This window comes from Nomascus leucogenys, chromosome 18 (assembly GCF_006542625.1).
Source record: "Nomascus leucogenys isolate Asia chromosome 18, Asia_NLE_v1, whole genome shotgun sequence".
Taxonomy (NCBI): domain Eukaryota; kingdom Metazoa; phylum Chordata; class Mammalia; order Primates; family Hylobatidae; genus Nomascus; species Nomascus leucogenys.
In genome coordinates, this window is record NC_044398.1 from 30,218,637 (window position 1) to 30,243,987 (window position 25,351).

A 25,351-nucleotide genomic window follows, 5' to 3' on the forward strand; every position below is an offset into this window, starting at 1 on the left:
ATAGATTTGCAAAAATGTAAAGCAAGGCCACTCTTCCAATTACACACACACACACACACACACACACATAAATTCCAAAATCTCCTAATCCCCCTCCCTGCCCACAGCCCCCATCCCCTAGTAACAACTTAAAAAAATTCCACATGTAAGTGAGAAAATGTGGTATTTGTCTTTCTGTGCCTGGCTCATTTCACCTAACATAATATCCTCCAGGTTCATCCATGTTGTCGCAAATGACAGAATTACCTTCTAAGGCTGAATAATACTCCACTGTGTACAAGTAAGTCCTCACTTAACATCACTGATAGATTCTTGGAAACTGTGACTTTAAGTGAAATGACGAATAACAAAATCAATTTTTTCTTATGAACGTTTTAACAAAATGGCATTGAACGAAATGACATTATTTAAAAGACTGGCTGTATGTTGTTTTGCTTACAGTTGCAATTTCCAAGAACCTATCAATGACATTATGTGAGGACTTAATGAATATGTACCGCATTTTCTCTGTCCATTTATCTGTTTATAATCACTTAGGTTGATTCCATATCTTGGCTATTGTGCATAATGCTGCAGTGAACATGGGAGTTCAGATAACTCTTCAGCATACGGATTTCATTTCCTCTGGATATTTATCTAGTAGTGGGATCACTGGATCATAGGATACTTCTATTTGTAATTTTTTTCAGGAACCTTCATACTATTTTCCACAATAGCTGTACTAATTTATGCTCCCACCAACAGTGTAAAAGGCTCCCTTTTCTCAACATCCTCTTCCACATTTGTTATCTTTCATCTTTTTGATAATAGCCATTCTTACAGGTGTGAGGTGATATCTCAGTGTGGTTTTAATTTGCATTTCTCTGATGACCTGTGATGCTGAACATTTTTTCATATACCTGTTGGCTATTCGTATGCCTTCCTTTGAGAAAGATCTATTCTAGTCTTTTGCCCATTTTTTAAATTGCGTTGTTTTCTTCTGTTGAGTTGTTTGAGTCCTTATATATTTTGAATATTAACCCTTTATCAGATGTATGGTTTGCAAATATTTTCTTCCATTCTGTGGATTGTCTCTTTACTCTGTTGTTTCCTTGGCTGTGCAGAAGCTTTGTAGTTTGACGTTATCCCATTTGTCTATTTTTGCTGTTGTTGCATGTGCTTTTGGGTTTATATCCAAAAAATAATTGTCCAGATCAATGCCATGGTGTTTTTACTCTGTTTTCCAATTAAATGTTTGTTTTAGAATACATCATTATTTTTCATTAAATATTCATGCAGCGTATGTTAATATATGATGATTTACCATTTTTTGAAATAAATAAATATTTAAAATTTTCTCCGTTTTAACTAGGGGAAATATTGATAGATGTAACCCACAACAACGGAAGCTCTTTGTGATACTCAGTATTTTTAAAGAATGTAAAGGGGCTCTAAGAGCTAATTATTTGATAACTTGTCCTAAAGGATGCATTATTATGTGCTGAGTTAACTCTCCCACAAGGCATATAGGTTGGTACTATCTATATATCATCCTTAGGAAAATTGAGAAAAGTCATCATTCAAATTATGTTTCATAGGGCTTATTTCTCATACAGAACCCCAGTTGAGAAAAATTGTACTGGATTTCCATACATTGGTACATATAAAATATGTTGAACTGCAATTAGTAGCTAAGCCCTCTATAGATTTAGCTGTTACTATTATTTTATTAATAGTTGTGATCATTTGATGGTTACAGGTATTTAAATGTTTTCTCTTATTTGGTGTTTTGATTTTTAATTGTCTTTAGATGTGTTTCTTGTGTGTAGAAATTTTAAACTTTAATCTGTATTCAAATTTATCAACACTGCATCTTGCAGCTTATTCTTTTTATGTCTTGTAGAACAAATTCTTCTCTTTCCCAAAATTATAATGATATGCTTTTATATCTTCCTCTAAATGTTTTCAAGTTTCCAAGTCTTCCTTTTCACACGCTCAGGAAACCACTCATGTCAAGATCACCAGTGACCTCCATGTTGCTGGATCCAGCGTCCAATTCTCAGCCCTCACCTCATCTACCCATTAGCCGCACTTGCAAGGTTCCTTTCTCCTTGCTTCTTGAAATTCTTTCTCCACTTGGCTTGGGATACTGCACTCACAGGTTATTCTCCTGCCTCACAGGCCTCTCTCTCCAGGTCTCCTTTGGGTCCTCCTCCTCTTGAAGTATTGGAGTTTCTCTCCTGGGACAATGTCCTTGGGTGTCTTCCGTTTTCTACCAATTCTCACTCTCTAGCTGATCCCATCCATTTCCTTGGCTTTAAATATCATCTATACACTGATTACTCAAAAAGTTTATTTCTTAGTCCCATCCTTTCCCCTGAATCCTATTTTATTCAACTGCCTGTTGAGTGTCTAATAAGCATGTCAAACTTAATTTGGCCAAAACAGAATCTTGATATCTCTAGCCTCTTTCTTCCACGTTCTCCATTTCAGTAACATAACCATTAATGTTGTGGCTTAAGCCAAAACATTCATTCTATTGTTAAAAGGAAAACTTCAGCTGAATTAAATTATAGTAATTTAATTGAGGAATGAATGATTTGCCAATTGGGCAGCACTCAGAAGCACAGCAGATATAGAGAGACTCCAGGGATGCCTCGTGGTCAGAACAAATTTATAGACAAAAAAGGGACATTGCAAGTGAGGTACAGAAACAGATGGATTGGTCACAGGTTGGCATTTGCCTTATTTGAGCACAGTTTGAACACTCAGCAGTCTATAAGTGGCTGAAGTATGGCCGCTGGGATTGGCCAAGGCTCCCCTGTTGTTACAGGCTCATACTCCTAAGTTAGGGTTTCAGTCTTGTATACCTATTAAGTTAGGTTACGGTTCATCCACAAGGACTCAGATAGAGAACAACAGAGTCCTTCTCAGGCCATATTTAGTTTGCTTTCACACTATCTAACTTTATTTTTGTACCCATTAACCATCCCCTGTACCCCCCACCCCCAGCCCTACTACCCTTCCCAGCCTCTGGTAACCATCATTCTACCCTCTATCTCAATGAAGAACTTTATTTCTTTTCCTTTTTTTTTTCTTTTAAAGAGACATGTTCTTGCCCTCTTACCCAGGCTGGAGTGAGTGCAGTGGTGTAATCATAGCTCCCTGCAGTCTCCAGCTCCTGGGCTCAAGGGATCTTCCTGCCTCAGCCTCCCTACTAGCTGGGACTAGAGGCATGCACCACCACACCCAACCGAAGAACTTTATTTCTTAAAGTTCCTTACTTTTCTCAGATGACAAGAAATCGGGAGATGTGCTGCAATGGTTAATACTAGTTTAGCTGCTTGATAAGATCACCAAGGATCCCTTCCCTTCTTTTGCCTCCCCATCCTTAGCATGTGGCTTTTATCCTCATGGTTGCAAAAGTTTTCCAGTGGCTCCAGGAATCACTGCTTCATTCCTGGCAGGAAGAAGAAGGTCGGGTAAAAGAGTGAAGAGTGGCCGGGCCTGGTGGCTCACGCCTGTAATCCCAGCACTTTGGGAGGTGGAGGCGGGCGGATCACGAGGTCAGGAGATCAAGACCATCCTGGCTAACATGGTCTCTACTAAAAATACCAAAAAATTAGCCAGGCGTGGTGTTGGGCGCCTATAATCCCAGCTACTCGGGAGGCTGAGGCAGGAGGATGGCGTGAACTCGGGAAGCGGAGCTTGCAGTTAGCCGAGATCGCGCCACTGCACTCCAGCCTGGGCGACAGAGCGAGACTCCATCTCCAAAAAAAAAAAAAGCATGAAGAGGGAAGGGGTTTCTTCTAAGAAGACTTATCCAATTTGTTTGGAGAAGAAGAGCCCTTCACTGGAACGTCTGCCTACATCTTCTTTGTCAGAAATGGGGACATCTTGTCACTCATAGATGAATCACATGCCAATGAGAATAATATTACCTGATGGGATTAGATCAATTTTTTTTTTCTTTTGAGAACGAGTCTCACTCTATCTCCCAGGCTGGAGTGCAGTGGCGTGATCTTGGCTCACTGCAACCTCTGCCTCCTAGGTTGAAGCGACTCTCCCACCTCAGCCTCCCTAGTAGCTGGGATTACAGGCATGCACCACCATGCCCAGCTAATTTTTGTAGTTTTAGTACAGATGGGGTTTCATCATATTGGCCAAGCTGGTCTCGAACTCCTGACCTCAGGTGATCTGTCCACCTTAGCCTTCCAAAGTGCTGGGATTACACGTGTGAGCCACTGCGCCCTGCCAGATCAATTGTTATTTGTCCTTTGAGGCTGGGGTCAAAACTCACCTTTCCTAAAAGAGGGGGAATCTCTGCTGCTCCCTGAACAACTTGGAGTTCTGTGGTGAGGCAAGCGTGGAGGGTGGGTAGTTAATTGGCAGTGTCTGTTGTAATAGCTACCCATTTTTTGTTGCTTTATCTTTTCCCCTTGCTTAGCAGGATTGGTAATCCTCTTATCATTATTTTTACCCAATATTAATTTGAAAGTTTTATAATTCTAAGCAGTGGTTGCCTCTCTCTTTCTATCAGTCACAATTAAATCGGTGTTTCTTTACTATATATTGCTTGTAACATACTTAAAAATAGCAATGCACTCCTATATATATCTGGAGAATTACTGCTGCCTTGCGCATGTAGAAAAACCTGAAATTTCAGTAGATTAATATGATGAAGGTTTATTACTTAACTATTTCACGGTTTGATGTGGGTTGGGTATTTCTTCTGTGTGGCTTGCTTTCAAACATTGGATCATGGATCAGGCTTCTTTTTTTTCCGTGAAATTCCACCATGTATTTCCAGCTGGGTGGACAAGAGTGAAAATGTGGAAAAGGCACACCAGCTGCTAACCACCTTAGCCTGAAAATGGCACAAATCCCTTCCCTGACATTCCGTGGACTAGAATTCGATCACATGGCCCCACAGAACTGAAGGGAAGTTGAGGAATGTAGTCAGTCATCTGTGGGCTGAGGAAGAGACATAGGGTGGTGGACATTGCATTGTCACTGTCCTAAATTGTCATTCTGGCCATCCACACATTTCATTCTTCTCCTTCATCTAAAATACACTCACCACCTCTTACAAGGGGCACCTTCAGGTCCCAGCCAGTCACTGCATCCAGCTGAAAGTCCACTGTCTCTGGGGTTCTGCACTGGTCTCTATCAGGTCTGAATGTGCTGCGAAGACATATCATTTAAACACTTGTCACCCCTAAGGCACTATATACAGTGCTGGAGCAGGGTCAGATACCCACTAAGGAAATGCCACCTGGAAAAGTGGAGAACGTGAGAGCCACAGTCTCCAGTCTATAGCATTTCTGAAGTCCTACAGGTCAGGACCATGAAGTTTCCCTGCCTTGCAGTGAAGAGAATTCCTTGAGTGAACACTGACTTCAGCCTGGACGAGGCTTTTTGTCTATGATTCCCCTTGGCCTCCTCTGAAGTGAGTGTTGAGGATCACACCCTCTAGACCAGTGAAGCCTTTGAAACCTGCCTGCTGGTCATCAAACTTGGATGTCCAAGGGCCATTTAAGTCATGAACAACCAAAGATTTTTTAATCCAGACTCAAAAACTTAGGTGGCTTCTGTTTGCTTCCATGTCCCAGTAACGACATCTAAAATTCTTTTCTAGACATATTTCTCAACTCGACATTCTTCCTTTGCCCCTTCACCTCTGTGCCTCTCTGTTTCACCCGAAGGACATCTTCCTTGAAGCTTTTTCTAAAAATAAGTGTGAGAGATCACACTTTTTTTTTTTTTTTTTTTTTTTTGAGACAGAGTCTTGCTCTGTCGCCCAGGATGGAGTGCAGTGGCACAATGAGAGATCACATTCTTAATGTGGCTATGTTAGTCTGGTTTCTCTGAGGAGTAGAGACAGGATGAGATTCATCATGCAAGGGTTTTATTAAGGGAAATGTCTGGGAGAGAAAAAGGGCAGGGAGCTGGAGGAGGCTGAGGGAGTCATTGCAAGCTTGACCTTGAGTGAAGGAGAGGGCAAGGGACAGTGGGCGGAGGTGTTGCAGGCAGCTGTGCAGTCCAGGGAAAGCAATCTTTCGGCAAGGAGGTGGGTGTCTCCTGGGAATGAGCCTAGCATCCTCAGTGAAAGGCTAACAGCAGCCTCTGGGAAGCAGGGCCTTGGGCAAACGCAAGGGCACAGGAGCTGCGGGGCTTGGTGAGTGATGCTCCCTGTGGTTGAAGGTGGATGGAGCACATCCTCATGGTCACCATAAGAACTTCACAGAGCCTGACCTGCAGGTGCTGTGTGCCCTTCGTCACTTTATTCACCTTAGAAGTTTTCCTGTGCTCTGTCATGCAAAAGCTTTAAAAATCCCATCTCTTGCAATGTCGGTCCTGGTATATGATGAGATGCTTTTTCAATCCTACAACATCTCAAATTTCTGTATTTATTCTATTCCCTTTCATTTCAGCTTGCAAAGCACTCAGTTCTTTCTTGAATTCATTTCTTTTAACACCTTGCCAAACACAGTCACTAGCAACCAACACTTATTCCTAATGTTCTATTTTTCAACCTCCTCCCTTAGAATGAAAAAGTTCAGAAAGCATGGGGTCTGCCTTTGAAGTTACAGTGTCTAGCTTTTTAACGGAATGTTTTGCTGCTGCATAACATGGATCTCTAGCCTGTTAAACATCGCTCACCACCCAACTGCTAAGGCAGTGACACAGTTTATATTTCTGTTTCAGCAGCACCCTGCTCTGGGATACATTTTCATTTTAATCCTGTAATAGGTGGAATCTGCTGCAATAGGCAAACTGAGAAATCTCAGTGGCTGAATTTAACACAGGTTTATTTCTTGCTAGTGTTACGATCTGTTGTGGGCCAGGGAGACTCAGGGCCCCAGGCCGCTTCATCTCACACCACTGCCTGATTCCTTGTTTCTAGCCAGTGGACATGAGGGAGAGAGTGCAGAGCAGGCCCACCACCTCCTAACTGCCTTGGCCCGGGAGTGACACAAGTTTCTTCCTTCAGAGAGTGCTGCAGTGTCCCTTGATGTTTTTGTAGCAAAGTCCAAAGCTTATACTGCTCACAACACAACAGCCAATAAGTTGAGAGACAAGGTGTTGAGGCAAGGAAAGCAACTTTATTTCGGAGACGCAGCAAACCGAGAAGATGGCAACTAGTGTCCTAAAGAACCTCCTAAGCTAATGTGAATTTTGGGTTTCTTTTACGTTAAGGGAAGGGGGAAGAGGCGGGGGGTTGAGATCAAAGGGTGAGCAATGACTGTGGACATCTGGGTGGCAGCGAGGGTCAACTTCTTTGTCCTTGGTCAGGTCACAATGCTCTTATAAATTTTTAACATGACATTGTTACTTGTGTGTACACCCTCTTTGTCTCCTGGGGGGTTCGTTTTGGGGAGGGGCTATTGTCATCCTTGCTTTACAGTTAAACTATACACTCAATTCCTCCCATTGTTAGCGCGGCCTATGTGCGGAGGTAAGCAAAAGCAGTTAACCTAAAAGATATCACTGCAGGGGCCAGGAGGTTAGGAGTAAGTTGGAGCTAGTCATGCTTGGCCTCCTTTTCACTATACATTCTCTCTGCTGGAGATGGAAGGAGAGCTCAGTCTTGGACGCCCACCCCTGCAGGCTGGTGTGGCTGTTGCGTTTCTCCCTAGAGGAATAAAGAGTGGGAGATGGTTGTGGGCCTGCCCCCAGGCCAGTGTCTCTCTGGCATTCTTTTTGTAGATGACAATGTTCTGTAGAGTGATGTGATGGTTGTGTACCACTGGGCAGCTTAGGTCATTCCTTATCGATTGGAAATCAAACTTGTTTCTTCTTCCTTCTTCTATTATGAAGCAGCGAGTGACAAGCACATCCAATGGCTCCTAGGGGCAGATGGCGAGGTCTGGGTCTGGATCATGGGAGAAGGCCCTGGTGACAAGCCCTACGAAGAGATCTCTGAGGAGCTGATTGCAGAGAGGGCGCGGCTACAGGCACAGAGGGAAGCTGAGGAGCTCTGGTGAGGGGTGCTATGGGGTGTTGGGTGGGGCCTGGGCATGGAAGCTATGCTTAGCCCCATGCATGGCTAATTTTTCTATTTTTAGTAGAGACAGAGTTCCATCATGTTGGCCAGGCTGGTCTCAAACTCCTGACCTCAGGTGATCCACCTGCCTGGGCCTCCCAAAGTGTTGGGATTACAGGCGTGAGCCACCACGCCCAGCCTTAATGATGGTATTTTAATTGAAAAATTCTAAAATCATGTAAACAACACTGAAAACTATATAAAATAAAGAACAACTCACACCCACCACCTAACGTAACCATAGTGAATGTTTAGTTAATACATGCTTTGTAAATTGTTTTATTCAGACCTTGACAAATTGACTTACAGATCCAAAATGCTGCTTAAGATTACTATATGGTACAAATATTTATTATATGATATGAGAAACCCAACTTATTGGTCTTATTGATGGACATTTGGGTTGTTTACCATTTTTTATATTATAAAAATAATCTGACAGGCATCTTTTACATGCATCTTTATTTTATTTACTTATGAATTTATTTATTTATCATTTTGCTTTGTTTTTTTGAGACAGGGTCTCACTCTGTTTCCCAGGCTGGAGTGCAGTGTCATAATCAAGGTTCACTGCAGCCTTGATCTCCTGGGCTCAAGTGATCCTCCCGCCTCAGCCTCCTGAGTATCTGGGACACAGGTGCATGCCACCAGACATGGCTAATTTTTCAAATTTTTAGTAGAGACGGTGTCACACTATGTTGCCCAGGCTGGTCTTGAACTCCTGGCCTCAAGCGATCCTCCTGCCACTGCCTCCCAAAATGCTGGGATTACAGGCATGCACCACCATGCTTAACCTAAATGTATCCTTGTACGCTTGAGTGAGCGTAGAAAATCTAGGAAATGGGGTTTCTAGCATAGTTTTCCTGGCTTCCAGAACAATTGTGCCGATTTACACTCCCATGCGTGAGAATGCCTATTTCTCCCTGTCTTTGCCAACACTGAATTCTGATAGACCAAGGAAAAATTGCTCATTGTTTTTATTTCAAGTTCTATTGTTAGGTGGTCCTTCAGTTTTTCACACAAGCTTATACCTGTGGTGCTCTCTTGGTAGGAGACAAAAGGAGGCAGAGATCACCAAGAAGTTCCGGGATGCTCTGGCCAATGAGAAAGCCCGGATCTTGGCGGAGAAGTGGAAAGTGGAGATGGAAGACCGCAAGGCTGCCAAAGTCCTGGAGGAACGCATCCACGAGGAATTCAAGGTGGGCCAGCGCATGGGGCCCCTGCGTGCGGCCACCTGATTAGCCCCTGAGACCACTGGGGCTGGCCTCTTGTTTGGATCAATCCTTGGCCATTGGTTGGCACTGGGTGCTTTATGAGAACAGAAATCTGTCATGTCTGAGCAGGAAGGAACTTGACACACCATTTGGGCCAATCCACTTCTGTTTCTTTTTTCTTTTTTTTTTTTTTTGAGACGGAGTCTCGCTCGTCGCCCAGGCTGGAGTGCAGTGGCGCAATCTTGGCGCACTGCAAGCTCCGCCTCCCGGGTTCACGCCATTCTCCTGCCTCAGCCTCCGGAGTAGCTGGGACTACAGGTGCCCACCACCATGCCTGGCTAATTTTTTGTATTTTTAGTAGAGACGGGGTTTCACCGTGTTAGCCAGGATGGTCTTGATCTCCTGACCTCGTGATCCGCCCGCCTCGGCCTCCCAAAGTGCTGGGATTACAGGTGTGAGCCACTGCACCCGACCAATGTTGGCCTTTTCATGTATGTTGCAAATATATATATATATATATATATATATATATATATTTTTTTTTTTTTTTTTTTTTTTTTTTTTTTTTTGAGACGGAGTCTCGCTCTGTCTCCCAGGCTGGAGTGCAGTGGTGCGATCTCAGCTCACTGCAAGCTCCGCCTCCTGGGTTCATGCCATTCTCCTGCCTCAGCCTCCTGAGTAGCTGGGACTACAGGCGCCCGCCACCATGCCCGGCTAATTTTTTTTTGTATTTTTTAGTAGAGACGGGGTTTCATGTTAGCCAGGATGGTTTCGATCTCCTGACCTCGTGATCCGCCCACCTCGGCCTCCCAAAGTGCTGGGATTACAGGCATGAGCCACCGTGCCCGGCCTATGTTGCAAATATTTTTATCAGTGTTGTTTTTTTCTTAAATTTGGTTTCAGTATTTTCAGATGTACATAGGATTAAACTTTTAATTGGCTAAATCTGTCAGTCTGTTTTTCTTCATTATTTGCTTCATGCTTAGAAGGATCTGTGACATCACAAGCTTATAAAAATCCACATTGTTTATATGTCTTTCCTGATTTTACTTCTCTCCAACTAGTTTTCCTTCACTTTGGAGGGTGGTGTAATAGAGGGCTCTTACTTTATTTCCTTCCAAATGGGAGCCAGTAGTCCCCATATTATTTATTATGTAATCTGTCTTTTCCCTTCTCATTTGACTTGCTGCCTTGATTGGATTCTTACTTGTTACTTACTTGTGGGCCTTTTTGTGGACTTTTCTTCTCTGATTTATTATTCCTGAGCCATACTTAATTGTTTAATTATTGTAGCTTTAAAATAAATTTTAACATCTGTTAAGGTAACAACCCTATCATTACTCTTCATTTCCAAAATGTCCTTGGCTAATCTCACCCATTTTTTTTTCTGCCAGGGAAACTTGAATTATTTTGTCATTATCTCCCACCCTCTTAACAACAAAGACCTCAGTGATTTTCATTAGAATTGCATCAATTTATAGCTGTCTTTGTGAAAAACGGACATTTTTACAATATTGAATCATTGAATCTTCTTGTTCAGAAATGTGATATGTTATTCAAAGGTTCTTTTTGTTGTTGTTAATTTTTTTAAATACCTTTAAAAGTGCTGACCACCTAGTCCCAAACTTTCTCAATAACTTTTATCTATATACCTATATGCTTCTAGTTTTTGGAACTTGGTAAAATTTATTTTCTTCAAATGCTCCACATTTGTTTTTTCTTTTTATTTGAGATAGGGTCTCACTCTGTTGCCCAGGCTGGAGTACAGTGGCACAATCTCAGCTCACTGTAACCCCCGTCTCCTGGGCTTAAGTGATCCTCCCTCCTCAGCCTCCCAAGTAGCTGGAACTGCAGGCATGTGCCACCACACCCAACTGATTTTTGTATTTTTTGTAGAGACAGGATTTCACCATGTTGCCCAGCTGGTCTTGAACTCCTGAGCTCAAGCCAACCACCTACCTTGGCCTCCCAAAGTGCTGGGATTACAGGCATGAGCCAGCATGCCTGGCCTCTTGTGAGTTTTTAAATGGAGTATAATGTGGAAAACAGTATTTGGAAACAATATTTACCCTCCACACATTTTATTTTTTTAAAATTTCAAACGTGAAGAAAAGTCGAAAGAAAAAATAAAATGAATACTCATATATTCTCCATTTAAATTCACCAATTATTAACATTTTACCACATTTGCCTTCTCTCTCTGGCAAATGTGGTAAAATGTTAATAATTGGTGAATTTAAATGGAGGATATTTATATGCTCACTCAAACTCATATACACTTTGTTGTTGCTATTGTTTTACTAAATAATTTTAAAGGAAGTCATGGATGACGATATTCTAACCCAGGGGTTGGCAAACTATTTTCTGTAAAGGGCCAGATAGTAAATATTTTTAGGCTTTGGGAGCCAACTGTCTGTCACACAACTACTCAACTCTGCTGTTGTAGCACAATAGCAGCTACTGACAATTTAGAAACAAAAGGATGTGGGCTGGGCACGATGGCTCACACCTGTAATCCCAGCACTTTGGGCGGCTGAGGCGGGTGGATCACTTGAGGTCAGGAGTTCGAGACCAGCCTGGCCAACATGGTGAAACTACTAACAATGCAAAATACTAAAAAATACAAAAATTAGCCAGGCCTGCAATCCCAGCTACTCAGGAGGCTGAGGCAGGAGAATCGCTTGAACCCAGGAGGCAGAGGTTGCAGCAAGTGGAGATTGAGCCACTGCACTCCAGCCTGGGAGCCTTAGTTTGCGGATTCCTGATCAAAACCTAAGAAGTTCAGCATGCATCTCCCATGAAGAAGGGCATTTCCCTCCACAGCCACAAAAATCATTATCACACCTATTGAAATGAACAATTACTCCATTATAGTATTTCAAATCCAACCCACAGTGGAGAGATACTTAGTTTATGTTGCTGGGTTTTGCATATGATTATTTAAGTCTGCTTGGGAAGAAAACCAATTCTTTTTATCTCTCTCCTAACCGTGAAAGCACCTGCTCTAATTTCTGGCCTTCCTCTTTCCCACATGGGGGCTGAGCTCCAGATACTGGAAGAGTGGCTCTGGGGAGCTGGAGTCCTGGGGCTCAGCTCACAAGGAGATCATGAAGGGATTAAGGTATGAGTGGAAGTTTTTTGGTCAATGGTCTCCTTGAGAACCTCAGTGATAGAATGGGTGAGAAATTGTGGGATGTTCTATGCTGGGGCTCATGAAGGATCACTAGGGCCATTTGGCCAGACTCTCAGGTTCACTGAGGGTCTCAACCACAGGCTGTGGATGTTATTGCCAAGGAAGGTTATGATTATTATGTGTTTGTTTTGGTTCAAATATTAATTTGATAAATGTGAATGTTTAAACTTTATTAGAAATAGTAATCCTGATTTGGTAAGTCTTCATTTTGAAGAGCCTCAGAAATGCCTTGGAGAGGCTCATTAGGGCAGTATCTGTTAGCAACATTAGAACAAGTACTGTGCAGTTGAATGGTCCAGGTTCATGAGCTGAGATATCTTCTGTTCGCTCTGCCTGTAAGTGCACTGCCCTTTTGCTGTGTGGAACTCTTCATCACAGGAAATAGTTAAGCCTAGGCTAAAACATGATCTGAAAGGTTTCCGTGGTAGGTTAAATGGGATTTGCGGCAAATTGTTTGCCCCTCCTCCCATTGAGAGGTAGGATCTATTCCCCCTCCCCTTTTGGCTTCGCTAGCCTTATGACTAGCTGTGATGTGTAGAATGCAGTAGTAATGACTGATATAACTTTTTAATTTTTTAATCCGAGATGGAGTCTCACTCTGTTGCCCAAGCTGGAGTGCAGTGACATGATCTTGGCTCACTGAAACTTCTGCCTCCTGGGTTCAAGTGATTCTCCTGCTTCAGCCTCCCAGGTAGCTGGGATTACAGGTGCACGCCACCACACACAGCTATTTTTTGTATTTTTAGTAGAGACAGGTTTCACCATGTTAGCCAAGTTGGTCTCAAACTCCTGACCTCAAGTGATCTGCCTGCCTCAGCCTCCCAAAGAGTTGGGATTACAGGCATGAGCCACTGCACCTGGACTGATACAACTTTTGAGGAAAGACTATAAGAGAGCTGAAGTTTCTACTTTTCCCTCTCTTGCGATGCTCATTTTTGGAAGCTGTCCTATAAGAATCCCTACTACCCTACACTACACACTGTAAGGAAACCCAAGTTAGCCATGCAGAGAGGAAGAGGCTACATGGAGGGGCACTGATGCACCAGACACATGAGCGAAGCCTTGGTTCTGCCAGCCCATCCCAGTGAATGACCCCAACCAAGTGATTGACCTCAATTGATACCGCGTGGTGCAGAAGAGCCACCCAGCCAAGCCCTTCCTGAATTATTAACCTGCAGAATCATACACAAATAAAATGGTAGTTGTTTTAGACCACTGAATTTTCTTTTTTTTTTTTTTGAGATGGAGTGTCGCTGTGTTGCCCAGGATGAAATGCGGTGGCACAATCTCGGCTCACTGCAAGCTCCACCTCCCAGGTTCATGCCACTCTCCTGCCTCAGCCTCCCGAGTAGCTGGGACTAAAGGTGCCCGCCACCACGCCTGGCTAATTTTTTATATTTTTAGTAGAGACGGGGTTTCACCATGTTAGCCAGGATGGTCTTGATCTCCTGACCTTGCGATCCACCCGCCTCAGCCTCCCAAAGTGCTGGGATTACAGGTGTGAGCCACAGAGCCTGGCCCTTTTTTTTGTATTTTTAGTAGAGATAGGGTTTCACCGTGTTAGCCAGGATGGTCTCGATCTCCTGACCTCGTGATCTGCCTGCCTCGGCCTCCCAAAGTGCTGAGATTACAGGTGTGAGCCACCACGCCCGGCCTTAGACCACTGAATTTTCTGGTAATTTGTTACTCAGCAGTAGACAACCAAAAACAGCTTCACCAAGGGATTTATGCATTGGGTTAGAGATTGGCTTAGATACTTTTTTTTCTTTCTTTTTTTTTTTTTTTTTTGAGACAGGGTCAGGCTGTGTCACCCAGGCCAGAGTGCAGTGGCACAATTTCAGCTCACTGCAACCTCCGTCTCTCGGACTCTAGCCATCGTCCCACTTCAGCCTCCCAAGTAGCTGGGACTACAGGGATGCACCACCACGCCTGGCTAATTTTTGTATTTTTTGTAGCGATGGGGTTTTGCCATGTTGCCCAGGCTCATCTGGAATTTCTGAGCTCAAGCAATCCACCCATCTCAACTTTCCAAAGTGAGATAATTTTTATTTTGTCTGTCAACGGTAGGGTTCTAACATTCTGAGTCTTGCTTGTAGGAATGTACCAACAACCTTCATTTAATACTTTCTTTTTTCCTGAGAACCTAAGGGGAGGCTGTTTGTTGTGGGGGAGGAGGGGAGAAATAAACTACCAGCTCTCAAAAGCTTACAGGGTGCCAGGGGAGAGAGAGACAACTCCATGAGCAACTCTTATTCCCAACCACACCCCGGGGAGTATAATGGAGGGCAGAGGAGTAACTTTAGAGGTCTAGGCATGAGCAAGCACAAGAAATGGAAAGGAGAGCTGTAGAATGATGAATGGTCTGCTGGAAGGAGGGATAAAAAGTTCATGATGTATGGAGCCAGACATAAGCCTGGAAAGGAGGTAGGGTGTGGAGCTCTTAAATGCTACATTAAGGGGGTGGACTTTCCTCTGTGGGCAAAGCAGGATCTTGATACAAAGAAGGATGTGGTCAGATCAACTTTTAGGAGCACAACTGATGGCAATGATGTGATTCAAGTGATGAGTTTTCAGGCAAGGAGACTAGTTAGGAGATTTTTGCAATTGTCAAGGCCAATGAGCGAGGGTCTGGACAGAGCCTATGACAACGAGGAAGGAGAGAAGGGGATGGATATAGCAAAATGGTGGTGGTGAAATCAATAGGGCTTGGCATCAATTAGATGTTGGGATGAGGGAAAGCAAAGAGCAAAGGCATCCAAGTCCCAGGCTGGGAGATGGGGAGATGGCAGCACCCTCCCACCATGGGGAGCTGGGGAGGGTGTGTAGGTTTGCAGGAAAGAGAAAGTGCTTAGATTGACTGCATTGAGGGATTTTTCACCCCACAGAGAAGGGAGATAGGTGGAGGCTGGAGGAGAGGTGAGAGCTTGGGTGAAAAGCCTGGTGATGGAGAGAGATGGGCTGGGCTCACTTTCGGCAGCTCATGTTGAGGATGTAGGCAGGTTCTGCTAATTCTCCAGGTCATGGAAAAGGTAATAATGACAACTGCATTCTGAAAATGGAAAAAAAAAATCCCAGAATCTTTATATTGGGTTACAGAGGGAACTCTGAAGATGGAGACAGCCGGAAACCGGTATTTAAAAACCATTCTGCTGTGGCTGGTGCCATTTGAATGTAATTTACATGCATATAAAAGTGTTCCTTTAGAAAAAAGGAGATCCTGAGGCCAGATAAAATTTGGATTTATTTCCCCCGTGCTTTCTTAACTCCTAAAATTGCTTCTGGACATTTCTCCTTCTGTTCAAGACCACAGAACACGGCTCAATAAACATCCTGTGCTCTTCTTCCACCCGGGGTCCTATGACCCTCCTTCTCTGCTTGCAATCTCCCTCCCTCCTCCCTCCCTCTTCCCGGTTTTACTCTTAATGAACAGACACGGTTGATTCTGTTCAGTTGTTTATTAATTTTTTTCCATTTTCTATTCAAGGCCACTCCCTTTTTTTTCTCCTTTAAGTTTGGAGTTCATTTTGGCCACTTAATGAACTCCTATACAACTTTAGAAACGATTACTGCTTTATTTCCAATAAGATTAGAAGTGGTGGGAAAATTTTCTACTTCTCAATTTTCTCTTGAAAATTTTAGACTTTACCAGAACTTCTCTAGGCAGGGCTGACGCCAACAAAACAACATGATGTGGTGTGCCCTGTCCCTCCCGGGGATCATCACAAACCCTGTCTTCTCTTTACCTGTTTGATAACTCATTCGCTTCTCTGGTCAGCATTTATGGAGCACCTGATATCTGCTATGTCCTGTGCTGTGAGCTGGCAATGGAGGAATGAAGAGCGTAGGTTTGGTTCTGCCTTTTTGGAGTGCGTCAGCTCACTGTGGTGTTATTGGGGCCAGACTAACAACAAAAATGAGGATGCCTTCGTCACCTGAAAAAGGATGAGGTTCATAAATTTGGAAAGGGGAGCTTTATATCTCATAAAGGGTTGCAGCCTGCAGGTGGCTATTTTGACAGGCTGGGAAGCCCAGCTTCTGGTCAGAAGCTGGTAGCAGGCACTTTGAGGCAGGGACGAATGAGACAGGAGTTTAGGCTGACCAGGTTAGCTGAGTCTACATATTACAATTAGACCCTATACATCAAAAGGCAAAGCAGAGGGCGTGAAGGCCCTTAGGGTACATTCTCTGTAGACTGGCCAGAACTGCTCTGTGGTCGGTGGTCTCTTATCAGGAAGGAAGGCTGGTCAGTTGTTGTGTCAAAACCATGAAAAGGGAGGGGCAGCATCAGGCTGTTGGTTGATATCAGTCTTTCAAAAGGGCTGGTTTCTGTTTAATCCTTAGGGAAGAAAGCCTAATGGTGGTTACCGAGGCAAGTCTGATCTCCTCTCCCATCATGGCTGGGAACTCAGTTTTTAAAGTTTCTCACAGGTCCCCTTGGCCAAGAAAAAGTCTGTTCAGTTGCTTAGGAGGCCTAGGATTTTAAAAAATTTTTCATCTTCCAGAAAAGGCATTTGTCTTGATGACATTTTCCACAGGACTGTGGCAGACCCTGGCCTCTGTGGGTTCCTGTGGTGTGCTGTTACTGATGGGTTATGAGGAGAAGGGAGATTGAATAAGCTGGACAGCTCAGAGGGCTTTGGGCAGCCAGAGCAAGGCGATTAATTCCTAGGCAGAAGGGGAGTGTTTGCGTATCTGGCCTTTTGGCTGCTAAACCTCAGAAAAATGGGCTTTTCTTTCAGTGGTATCAGATGGGTCAGAGAATTCTGATAGCTGCAACAGCAATGAGAATTTTTAGGCAATTTCAGCTTTCAGCGTTATTTTAGCAAGACCACATGTAATGCAACAGTAGTTGCAAAATGTTTTCCTTTGTCGTCCCCATCCTTGTGAAGAGCTTGCCTTTTTATCACAGTAAATGGCCAGTCATTTTCCTCTGAGATGGGCGGTTGTGTAGGCCTCTGGTTCCCTGGGTGGTGTCCTACTCTCCAGGTGAAGAAGAACTGATTGAACGTGGCCCTATAATTTAACTTGCTGCTTCCTGTTAGTCACAGCCAGTTGAAGTAGGAACATTGCATTGTAATCTGAGGTGGTTAAGGGCCACTTATCCGCCATAGGCCAGTCAGACACTTATCCACTGTGTGCCAGTCATTTCCTGGGCTCCAATCTCCTTGTTACGGGCTGAATTATGTCCCCGCTAAAATCCCTATGTTGAAGTCCTAATCCCCGGGACCTCAGAATGTAACTATATTTGGAGATGAGGTCTTTACACAGGTAATTAAGTTAAAATGAGATCGAGTGGGTTAGACCCTACTCCAATATGACTGCTGTCCTTATGAAAAGGGAGATTTGGACGCAGACGGGCACACACTCAGAGCGAAGGCTGTGAGTGACACAGCAAGAAGGCAGCCAGCCAAGGAGAGGGCCTCAGCATGAAGCCAACCCTGCCACACCTTGACTTTGGATTGTAGCCTCCATGATTGAGGAAACAGAGTTCTGTCATTTAAGCCTCATCAATCTGTGGTACTTCGTTATGGCGGCCTGAGCAAATTGATACACTCCTTATCTGCACAAGGAAGTGGCAGCACGCAGTTGACGTCCCTCTGGCTCTGACAGGCCTTGACTGTATTCTCCCTGAGACCTGCTCCTGCCTGGAAGACCCCAGTGGGTCAAGGGTGGGTCCTTTGGTATACTTCAATAGATCAACAAGCAGATAAAAGGAGATAACTGTGCATTTTTACTCCTTCGTTTTAAAAATGACAAGATTTTTGTTCCTTCTGACCTGACATAGACTGGAGACGTTTCTCCAATTCAATGATTAATTTTTTAATGCTAAAAGTAGACAAAATTCTGACTTCCTGATGACCCACTCTCTAAGAGTTGGGAATTAAGGGCTAAAGAAGGTAAGTGACTTCTTCTAATTGTTCATCAAATACTTTTTCATCTGTTTTTTTCCAGGCTACCACCTCCCTCCCTCTGGCCAGAAGAAGAGGGAAAGTTGAAAGGGAAACGTTGGGGTGTTGGGGTATCAGGCAGACTGAAGGGAGCAGGAGGGAAATGGGGAGATTAAGGAAAGGTCTGAACTCTGAATGGTGGGACCTGCAGCCAGGGTTGCCCTAGGGTGTACAAAGTTGGCAAATATTTCTTTGTGCAGTCTTTGTTTATATTAAAAATCCGAGTTACATAAAATCAGCCTTTTAGCACTATGCTGGTGACCCAATCTCATGTGATCCTGTGCTAAAAATACTGTGCTGGCAAAAGGGGTTCATCTGGTTGCTAGGCTACCCTTCTGGAACCAGGACCCCCGCACTGGGGTCCAGGATGACTTCATAAATAGGAATCCTGGAGTTCCTTGGGACATCTGCTCAATCCCTTGATGAGGGATAGAGAGCACCCTGAAGGGAAGGAACAGGGAGTTGGGCTCATGTAGAACCTATTCTGGGCCTGGGGCACTTTACCTGGACAAAACCACCTGCCCTTACCATTCCTGGGGGGACTAACTATTTCTGGCCAGTCCTGAGGGGAGACTTGAGGAGGAAATTTACAAGAAGGTGCTTTAAAGCATGGGTTTCTGTGAAGCATGGGGCTCAGGCCAGGGGCCTGCTTGCTGCAGGCAGTCCTGCCTGCAGCCTGCTCCCCTCCAATTCCTGGAATGCTGGGGATGATACCACCCAGGAAGGACAGAGGAGAAGACACTGAATAATCTCAGAGAAAGGGCCTCTAGATACTTACATCTGAGGGTCCTGCAGCATGGCTGGTTCCTCCTACGATTGCCCTAGAGCAAAGTCCTCCTCACAATGAAGCCTGGAGCATCCTCTCTGAGTTTCCTATTCAGATATTTACTTTTCTCTTGAATATGAATAGTCAGGGAACATCAGACAGCCGAGGAAAACCTTTCACATGTGTGACAGGCACCAAATCAAACAAACTTAAAAAAAACACACTCGCACACAGAGGAAACAGACCTAAATCAGAGTACGTGGGAAGAAAAAGCCCTAAAATCCTCAGAGAAATGAGTTATTGCATTCATAAAACAAGTGCTAGATGCAATGAAGAGAAAAGAACAACCAAAGAGTAAGAATGAGAGCTTGGAAATTACACATGTGATAGCTGAAATAAAAAATTCAGTAGAAGGTTTGGAAGATAAAGTCGATGAAATCAACCAGGAAGTAGAAGAAAAAAGACAACAGATGGAGCCGAGCGCGGTGGCTCATGCCTGTAATCCCAGCACTTTAGGAGGCTGAGGCGAGTGGATCACCTGAGGTCGGGAGTTCGAGGCCAGCCTGGCCAACATGGTGAAAGCCCGTCTCCACTAAAAATTCAAAAATTAGCCAGGTGTGGTGGCATGCGCGCCTGTAATTCCAGCTACTCGGGAGGCTAAGGCATGAGAATTGCTTGAACCTGGGAGGTAGAGGTTACAGTGAGCCAAAATCGTGCCACTGCACTCCAGCCTGGGCGACAGTGAGACTCTGTCTCAAAAAAAGAAAAAAAAAAGACAGATGGAAAGCAAGAGAGGAAAATGATAAGGCAGTTAGAAGATCAACTCAAGAAGACCATTATTTGACAAATAGGAGCTCTATAAGGAAAAACAAGAAATTAGAAGAGAAGAAATTATCAAAGAAATGCTAAGCAAAGATGTATTAGACTGGAAAGATAAGAGACTACAGACTGAAAGTACCCCCAAGTGCCCAACACAATCAATGCAAGAAAATCCACACCAAGGCACATCATATTAAAAAGTTCAGAACATTGGTGTTAAAGAGACCCCAGGGGCTTCCAGAGAGAAAAATAAATGCCTTGTGCAGAAGAATGAGAATCAGAGTGGTAATTCTGGATGATAGAAGACAAAGAAGTCTTTAAAATTCTGCAGGAAAATGATTTTTAATCAAATTCTGTGCTCAGCTAAATTGGCAGTTGTGTGTAAATGTGGCATATAGACATTTTCAGACAAGACTCAGAAAATGTCTCTATGCATTCTTAGCTGAGAAGTGTTGAATATTGCTGCAAAATGGTGGAGTGGTCAAGAAAGAACAGGGGCTCCAACTCAAGGAAGGTTGAGAGGTGTGTCATTGGTGGGTGGATGGAGAGGAGGCTTAGGTGGTAACCACTGCAGATGGGAGAAGAAAAGATGGCACCCGGGGTGGTGTGTCCTTTGGAAAAAGATAACTTTTGTATTGTCTTTTATAAGAAAAAACACTTGGTTAAACACAGAGAATGATTTACTACATCTGGGAAAACTTTGGGAAAATTCAATATTCAGCTTCGAGATGTATTAACCCAGGAAAAACCAGAAAAAATGACTGGAAAGTAAAGGCTTCCATACCTATCATATTTTACTGAATTTAAGTTACCTTTAATAGCAAAACATATCATTATTTAAGAGAAAAAAAGTGTTGCTTATTAAAAAGCAAGCTGTAAGTTGTAAAACACATCCAAATTTCAGAGATGTTACAAGGTTAAAAAAATGTACTTCTTGGAATTGATGAAAATAGCACCCTATTTGGCTTTGCAGCAAACTATTTTGATGCTGATTATTGATTTAACTACAAATTATGAGGCAAATTTATTGTGAGGCTGAGGGGAGAAAAAGTATGGAGTATGGATGTTCATCTGTGGGAAATATAAGTGCTAAATATGCATGTGCCAAAAAAGAAAGGCAAGATTTAACATCTAGATTGATAACTTGATAAATCAAGGAGTAGCAGCATTAATCAGACATATGGACATAGCCAAACAAAGGAACAACTAACATAGTTGAAAATGGTGGCCTCCAGGCATTGGTTTAAGGTTGGTTGGATTGGGTTCTGGTGGTTATTTAGACACTGCTGATTTTCATTAGGAGCCTGTGGTCCATAATGCATGTTTAACACATACATGTTACTTTGATGTAAACAAAGGTGGAAGAAAATACACACAGATACAACATTTTTAGAGCTCAGGAGTGGGACAGAAATGGGAAATTTAGGGCCCCCAAATCTACTCACTCTTTAAGAGACTTTATCCAGACTTAAGGTTAAGACATAATCATACCCTGCTTCACTGGCTTTCACGAAGAGACCAGACACCTCTCCATGTGTCTTCCCTCCCTCTTCCTCCAAAATGAAAGTACACCTAAGGATGGCACAGACTCCTCTTTTTCTTTCTTTGTTTTTTTTTTTTTTTTTGAGATGGAGCGTCGCCCAGGCTAGAGTGCAATGGTGTGATCTCAGCTCACTGCAACCTCCACCTCCTGGGTTCAAGCGATTCTCCTACCTCAGCCTCCTGAGTAGCTCAGATTACAGGTGCATGCCACCATGCCCGACTAATTTTTTTATTTCTTAGTAGAGACAGGGTTTCACCATGTTGGCCAGCTGGTCTCAAACTCCTGACCTCAGGTGATCCGCCCACCTTGGCCTCCCAAAGTGCTGGGATTACAGGCGTGAGCCACCGCGCCCACCCAGGATGGCACAGAGTCCTCTTACCTCTGCAGTGAGATGTGGAGTTTACACATTGTTCCACATACTTTTTTCTTTCTTTCTTTGTTTTTTTTTTTTGAGACGGAATCTCGCTCTGTCGCCCAGGCTGGAGTGCAGTGGCGCAATCTCGGCTCACTGCAAGCTCTGCCTCTCGGGTTCACGCCATTCTCCTGCCTCAGCCTCTCAGAGTAGCTGGGACTACAGGCGCCCGCCACCACACCCGGCTAATTTTTTGTATTTTTTTAGTAGAGACGGGGTTTCACCGTGCTCTCGATCTCCTGACCTCGTGATCCGCCTGCCTCGGCCTCCCAAAGTGCTGGGATTACAAGCGTGAGCCACCGCGCCCGGCCTTTTTTTTTTTTTGAGATGCCCAGGCTGGAGTGCAGTGGCGCGATCTTGGCTCACTGCAAACTCTGCCTCCTGGGTTCAAGCCATTCTCGTGCCTCCTGAGTAACTCTTGTTTTTTTTTTTTTTTTTCTTTCTTTCTTTCTTTCTTTGAGATGGAGTTTTGCTCTTGTTGCCCAGGCTGGAGTGCAATAGTGCGATCTCAGCTCACTGCAACCCCCTCCTCCCGGTTCAAGCGATTCTCTTGCCTCAGCCTCCCTAGTAGCTGGGATTACAAGCCACCACGCTGGGCTAATTTTGTATTTTTAGTAGAGACGGGGTTTCTCCATGTTGGTCAAGCTGGTCTCGAACTTCTGACCTCAGGTGATCTGCCCGCCTCTGCCTCCCAAAGTGCTGGGATTACAGGCATGAGCCACCGGGCCCAGCCTTTTTTTTCTTTTTTAACTTTTATTTTAGATTCCAGAGGTGCATGTGCAGGTTTGTTACAAGGGTATATTGTGTGATGCTGAAGTATGGGTTACGATTGAACCCGTGACCCAGGTAGTGAGCATAGTACCCAACAGGCACTTTTTCAGTCATTCCTCCTCTCCCTTTCTCTCACTTGCAGTAATCCCCAGTGTCTGTCATTCCCGTCTTTATGTCCATGAGTACCCAGTGTTTAGCTTCCACTTATAAGTGAGAACATGCAGTGTTTGGTTTTCTGTTTCTGTGTTAGTTCACTTACTATAATGGCCTCCAGATGCACCTATGTTACTGCAGAGGACGTAACTTCATTCTGTTTTATGGCTGTGTAGTATTCTGTGTTATTCCAACTGTTTCAACCCATTTTCTCCTCACGACCACCTTGTCAGTTAAGTTAGGTGGCACGATCACCACCACTTTATTACTAAAACACCAGGGTTCCATCCAGGTCCTGCTGCTTGCGGCACAGAAAGTCAATCACCTAGATAATGAGTATTGCCGAGGAAGAAGGCTTTAATCAGGTGCTGCAGCCCAGGAGATGGGAGCTCAGCCTCAAATCCATCTCCAACTCCTTGACTGACTAAAACTAGGGGTTTATGTAGCAGGTAAGAAATGTAACAATGTGTAAGAAAACAATCTAGGGAGGAGTTAGGAAGCAATCTTCTCATTGAGGGGTCAGGCATCCCATAGTCTGGTTGTGGTTATCTGGTGAGTTTCAGTGATTTGATACTTTTTGAGAGGCCTGAGGGATCCTTTCCTGAGGAAGCAATTCGAATAAAACAAATACAAGTTTTAAGCTTTAAGACCAGAAGGGATAATTTATGTGTTTATCCAAAAACAACTGTCTATGGGACTACTGGGTAATTTCAATTTCATACATGTAGGGACTGAGGCTGGAGAGGCCACTGCTGCACTCTCAGCCCGATCCACTGCAGAATCCCAGAGGTTATTTCTTTCTTGTTTTTCTGAAGTGTTGTGGTCTTCTCGTGTTGTTCTGTCCCATGACATTTTAGAGGAAAGAGGAAGAGGAGAGGAAGCGAGGAGAAGAGCAGATTCGCCTCCAGGAAGAGCAGAGGGCGAAGGAGCTCTACTGGACCCTGAAGCAGGCTCAGCTGCATTGCCAAGCCAGTGAGAAAGAGGAGCAAGAGTGGGAAGAACAGTGTGAGTAGAGCTTGTGCCTCAGGCAGGGAGACCAGTCCTGCCTCCCCACCCACCTCCTCCCACTGCTGATTTGCTCAGTCGTCATTTCCATTCACTCTCTCACCCCATCAGCCTTTACTCGGGCCCGGCCATGTGCTCAGTCCTACTAAGAATTTAGAGGGTAAGTTAGGCTTCATCCTTGAAGAGCTTACCTGCAATGTCTGTTGGGGATATTTCTTTTTCTTTCTTTTTTTTTTTTGTTCTTTTTTGAGACGGAGTCTTGCTCTGTCACCCAGGCTGGAGTGCAACCGTGCGATCTCGGCTCACTGCAATTTCCGTCTCCCAGGTTCAAGTGATTCTCCTGCCTCAGCCTCCCAAGTAGCTGGGATTACAGGCGCCCGCCACCACGCCCAGCTAATTTTCGTATTTTTAGTAGAGATGTGGTTTCACCAGGTTGGCCAGGCTGGTCTCAAACTCCTGACCTCAGGTAACCCACCCGCCTCGGCCTCCCAAAGTGCTGGGATTACAGGCTTGAGCCACCACTCCCGGCCGGGGATATTTCTTGTATTAAAAAATAAAAGCCTAGCCTGGGCAATATAGTGAGATCCTGTCTCTACAAAAAAATAATAAGTATTAGCTGGGATTGGTGGTGGCATGTGCCTGTAGTCCCAGCTACTCAGGAGGCTGAGGTGGGAGGATCGCTTGAGCCCAGGAAGTTGAGGCTGCAGTGAGCCATGATTGTGCCACAGCACTGCAGCCTGGGTAACAGAGTGAGACCTTGTCTCACATTCTACCTTTACTGAGTTGCCAATAATTTCCTGGCTCTGTGCTAAGCCCTAGGGATCCAGGGATGAGGAATCATGGTCCTCATCCTGTAGAAACTCATCAACAAGAGCCGCAGACAGATACATAGACTAAGGGCTTGGAGGGAGGATGTAGCACATACAACATGGTTGTCCTGGTGGGTCTCCAGAAGAGGTGTCATGAAGTGAGGCTTGCTGGTGACACAGGAATAAGCAAGTCAAAAAGGCTGGGAAGGGCACTGTAGGTAGAGGCTCCAGCATGGGCAAAGGCTTGGTGACAAAGGAGCACGGCATGCCTGGGAAGTGTGGGGTGGTGAGAGTTTGGGGAGTGTCAGGTTGGGGAGAAGCTAGGTGGGGAAGGGAAGGTGGAACTAAGTTTGGAGGGCGGTGCTTCCCTATATGCCTGGGATTTATTTGGGTATGGTAAGACATGCAGGCCCAGAAATGACACTTGTAAAGAAAGACGTTTTTACTCACAGGTCCCTAGAGACAGGAGGCACGGCAGACCATGCAGGGCCACATGGGGAAGCCCCAGGGTGGGTCAGGAGGCAGAGGGAGTGGGGGAAAACATGGACAAAAGTGTTTACTGTGATTTCCTGGGGAAAGGTAAGGAGAGGCAGGCTAGGCAGGCTTAGGATTGGCCAGTGTAAATAACTAAAGTGAGCTCTTGGGTGTAGGGCCTGTCTCTAATTTTGCATCATCTGGCTGTGGGGGTGATT

General features: G+C 44.4%; 1 protein-coding gene across 2 annotated transcripts in view; it reads left to right on the top strand.

The window, feature by feature from the left end:
• SH2D4B (SH2 domain containing 4B) overlaps positions 1–25,351 on the top strand; it is a 103,505-nt gene that overhangs the window by 21,267 nt on the left and 56,887 nt on the right. For both annotated transcript variants that reach the window (XM_030797980.1, XM_030797981.1), the window contains exons 2-4: positions 7,801–7,963; positions 9,078–9,225; positions 23,703–23,850. In XM_030797980.1, coding sequence (XP_030653840.1) covers positions 7,801–7,963; positions 9,078–9,225; positions 23,703–23,850 — 459 coding nt within the window. The remainder of the gene's footprint in view (positions 1–7,800; positions 7,964–9,077; positions 9,226–23,702; positions 23,851–25,351) is intronic.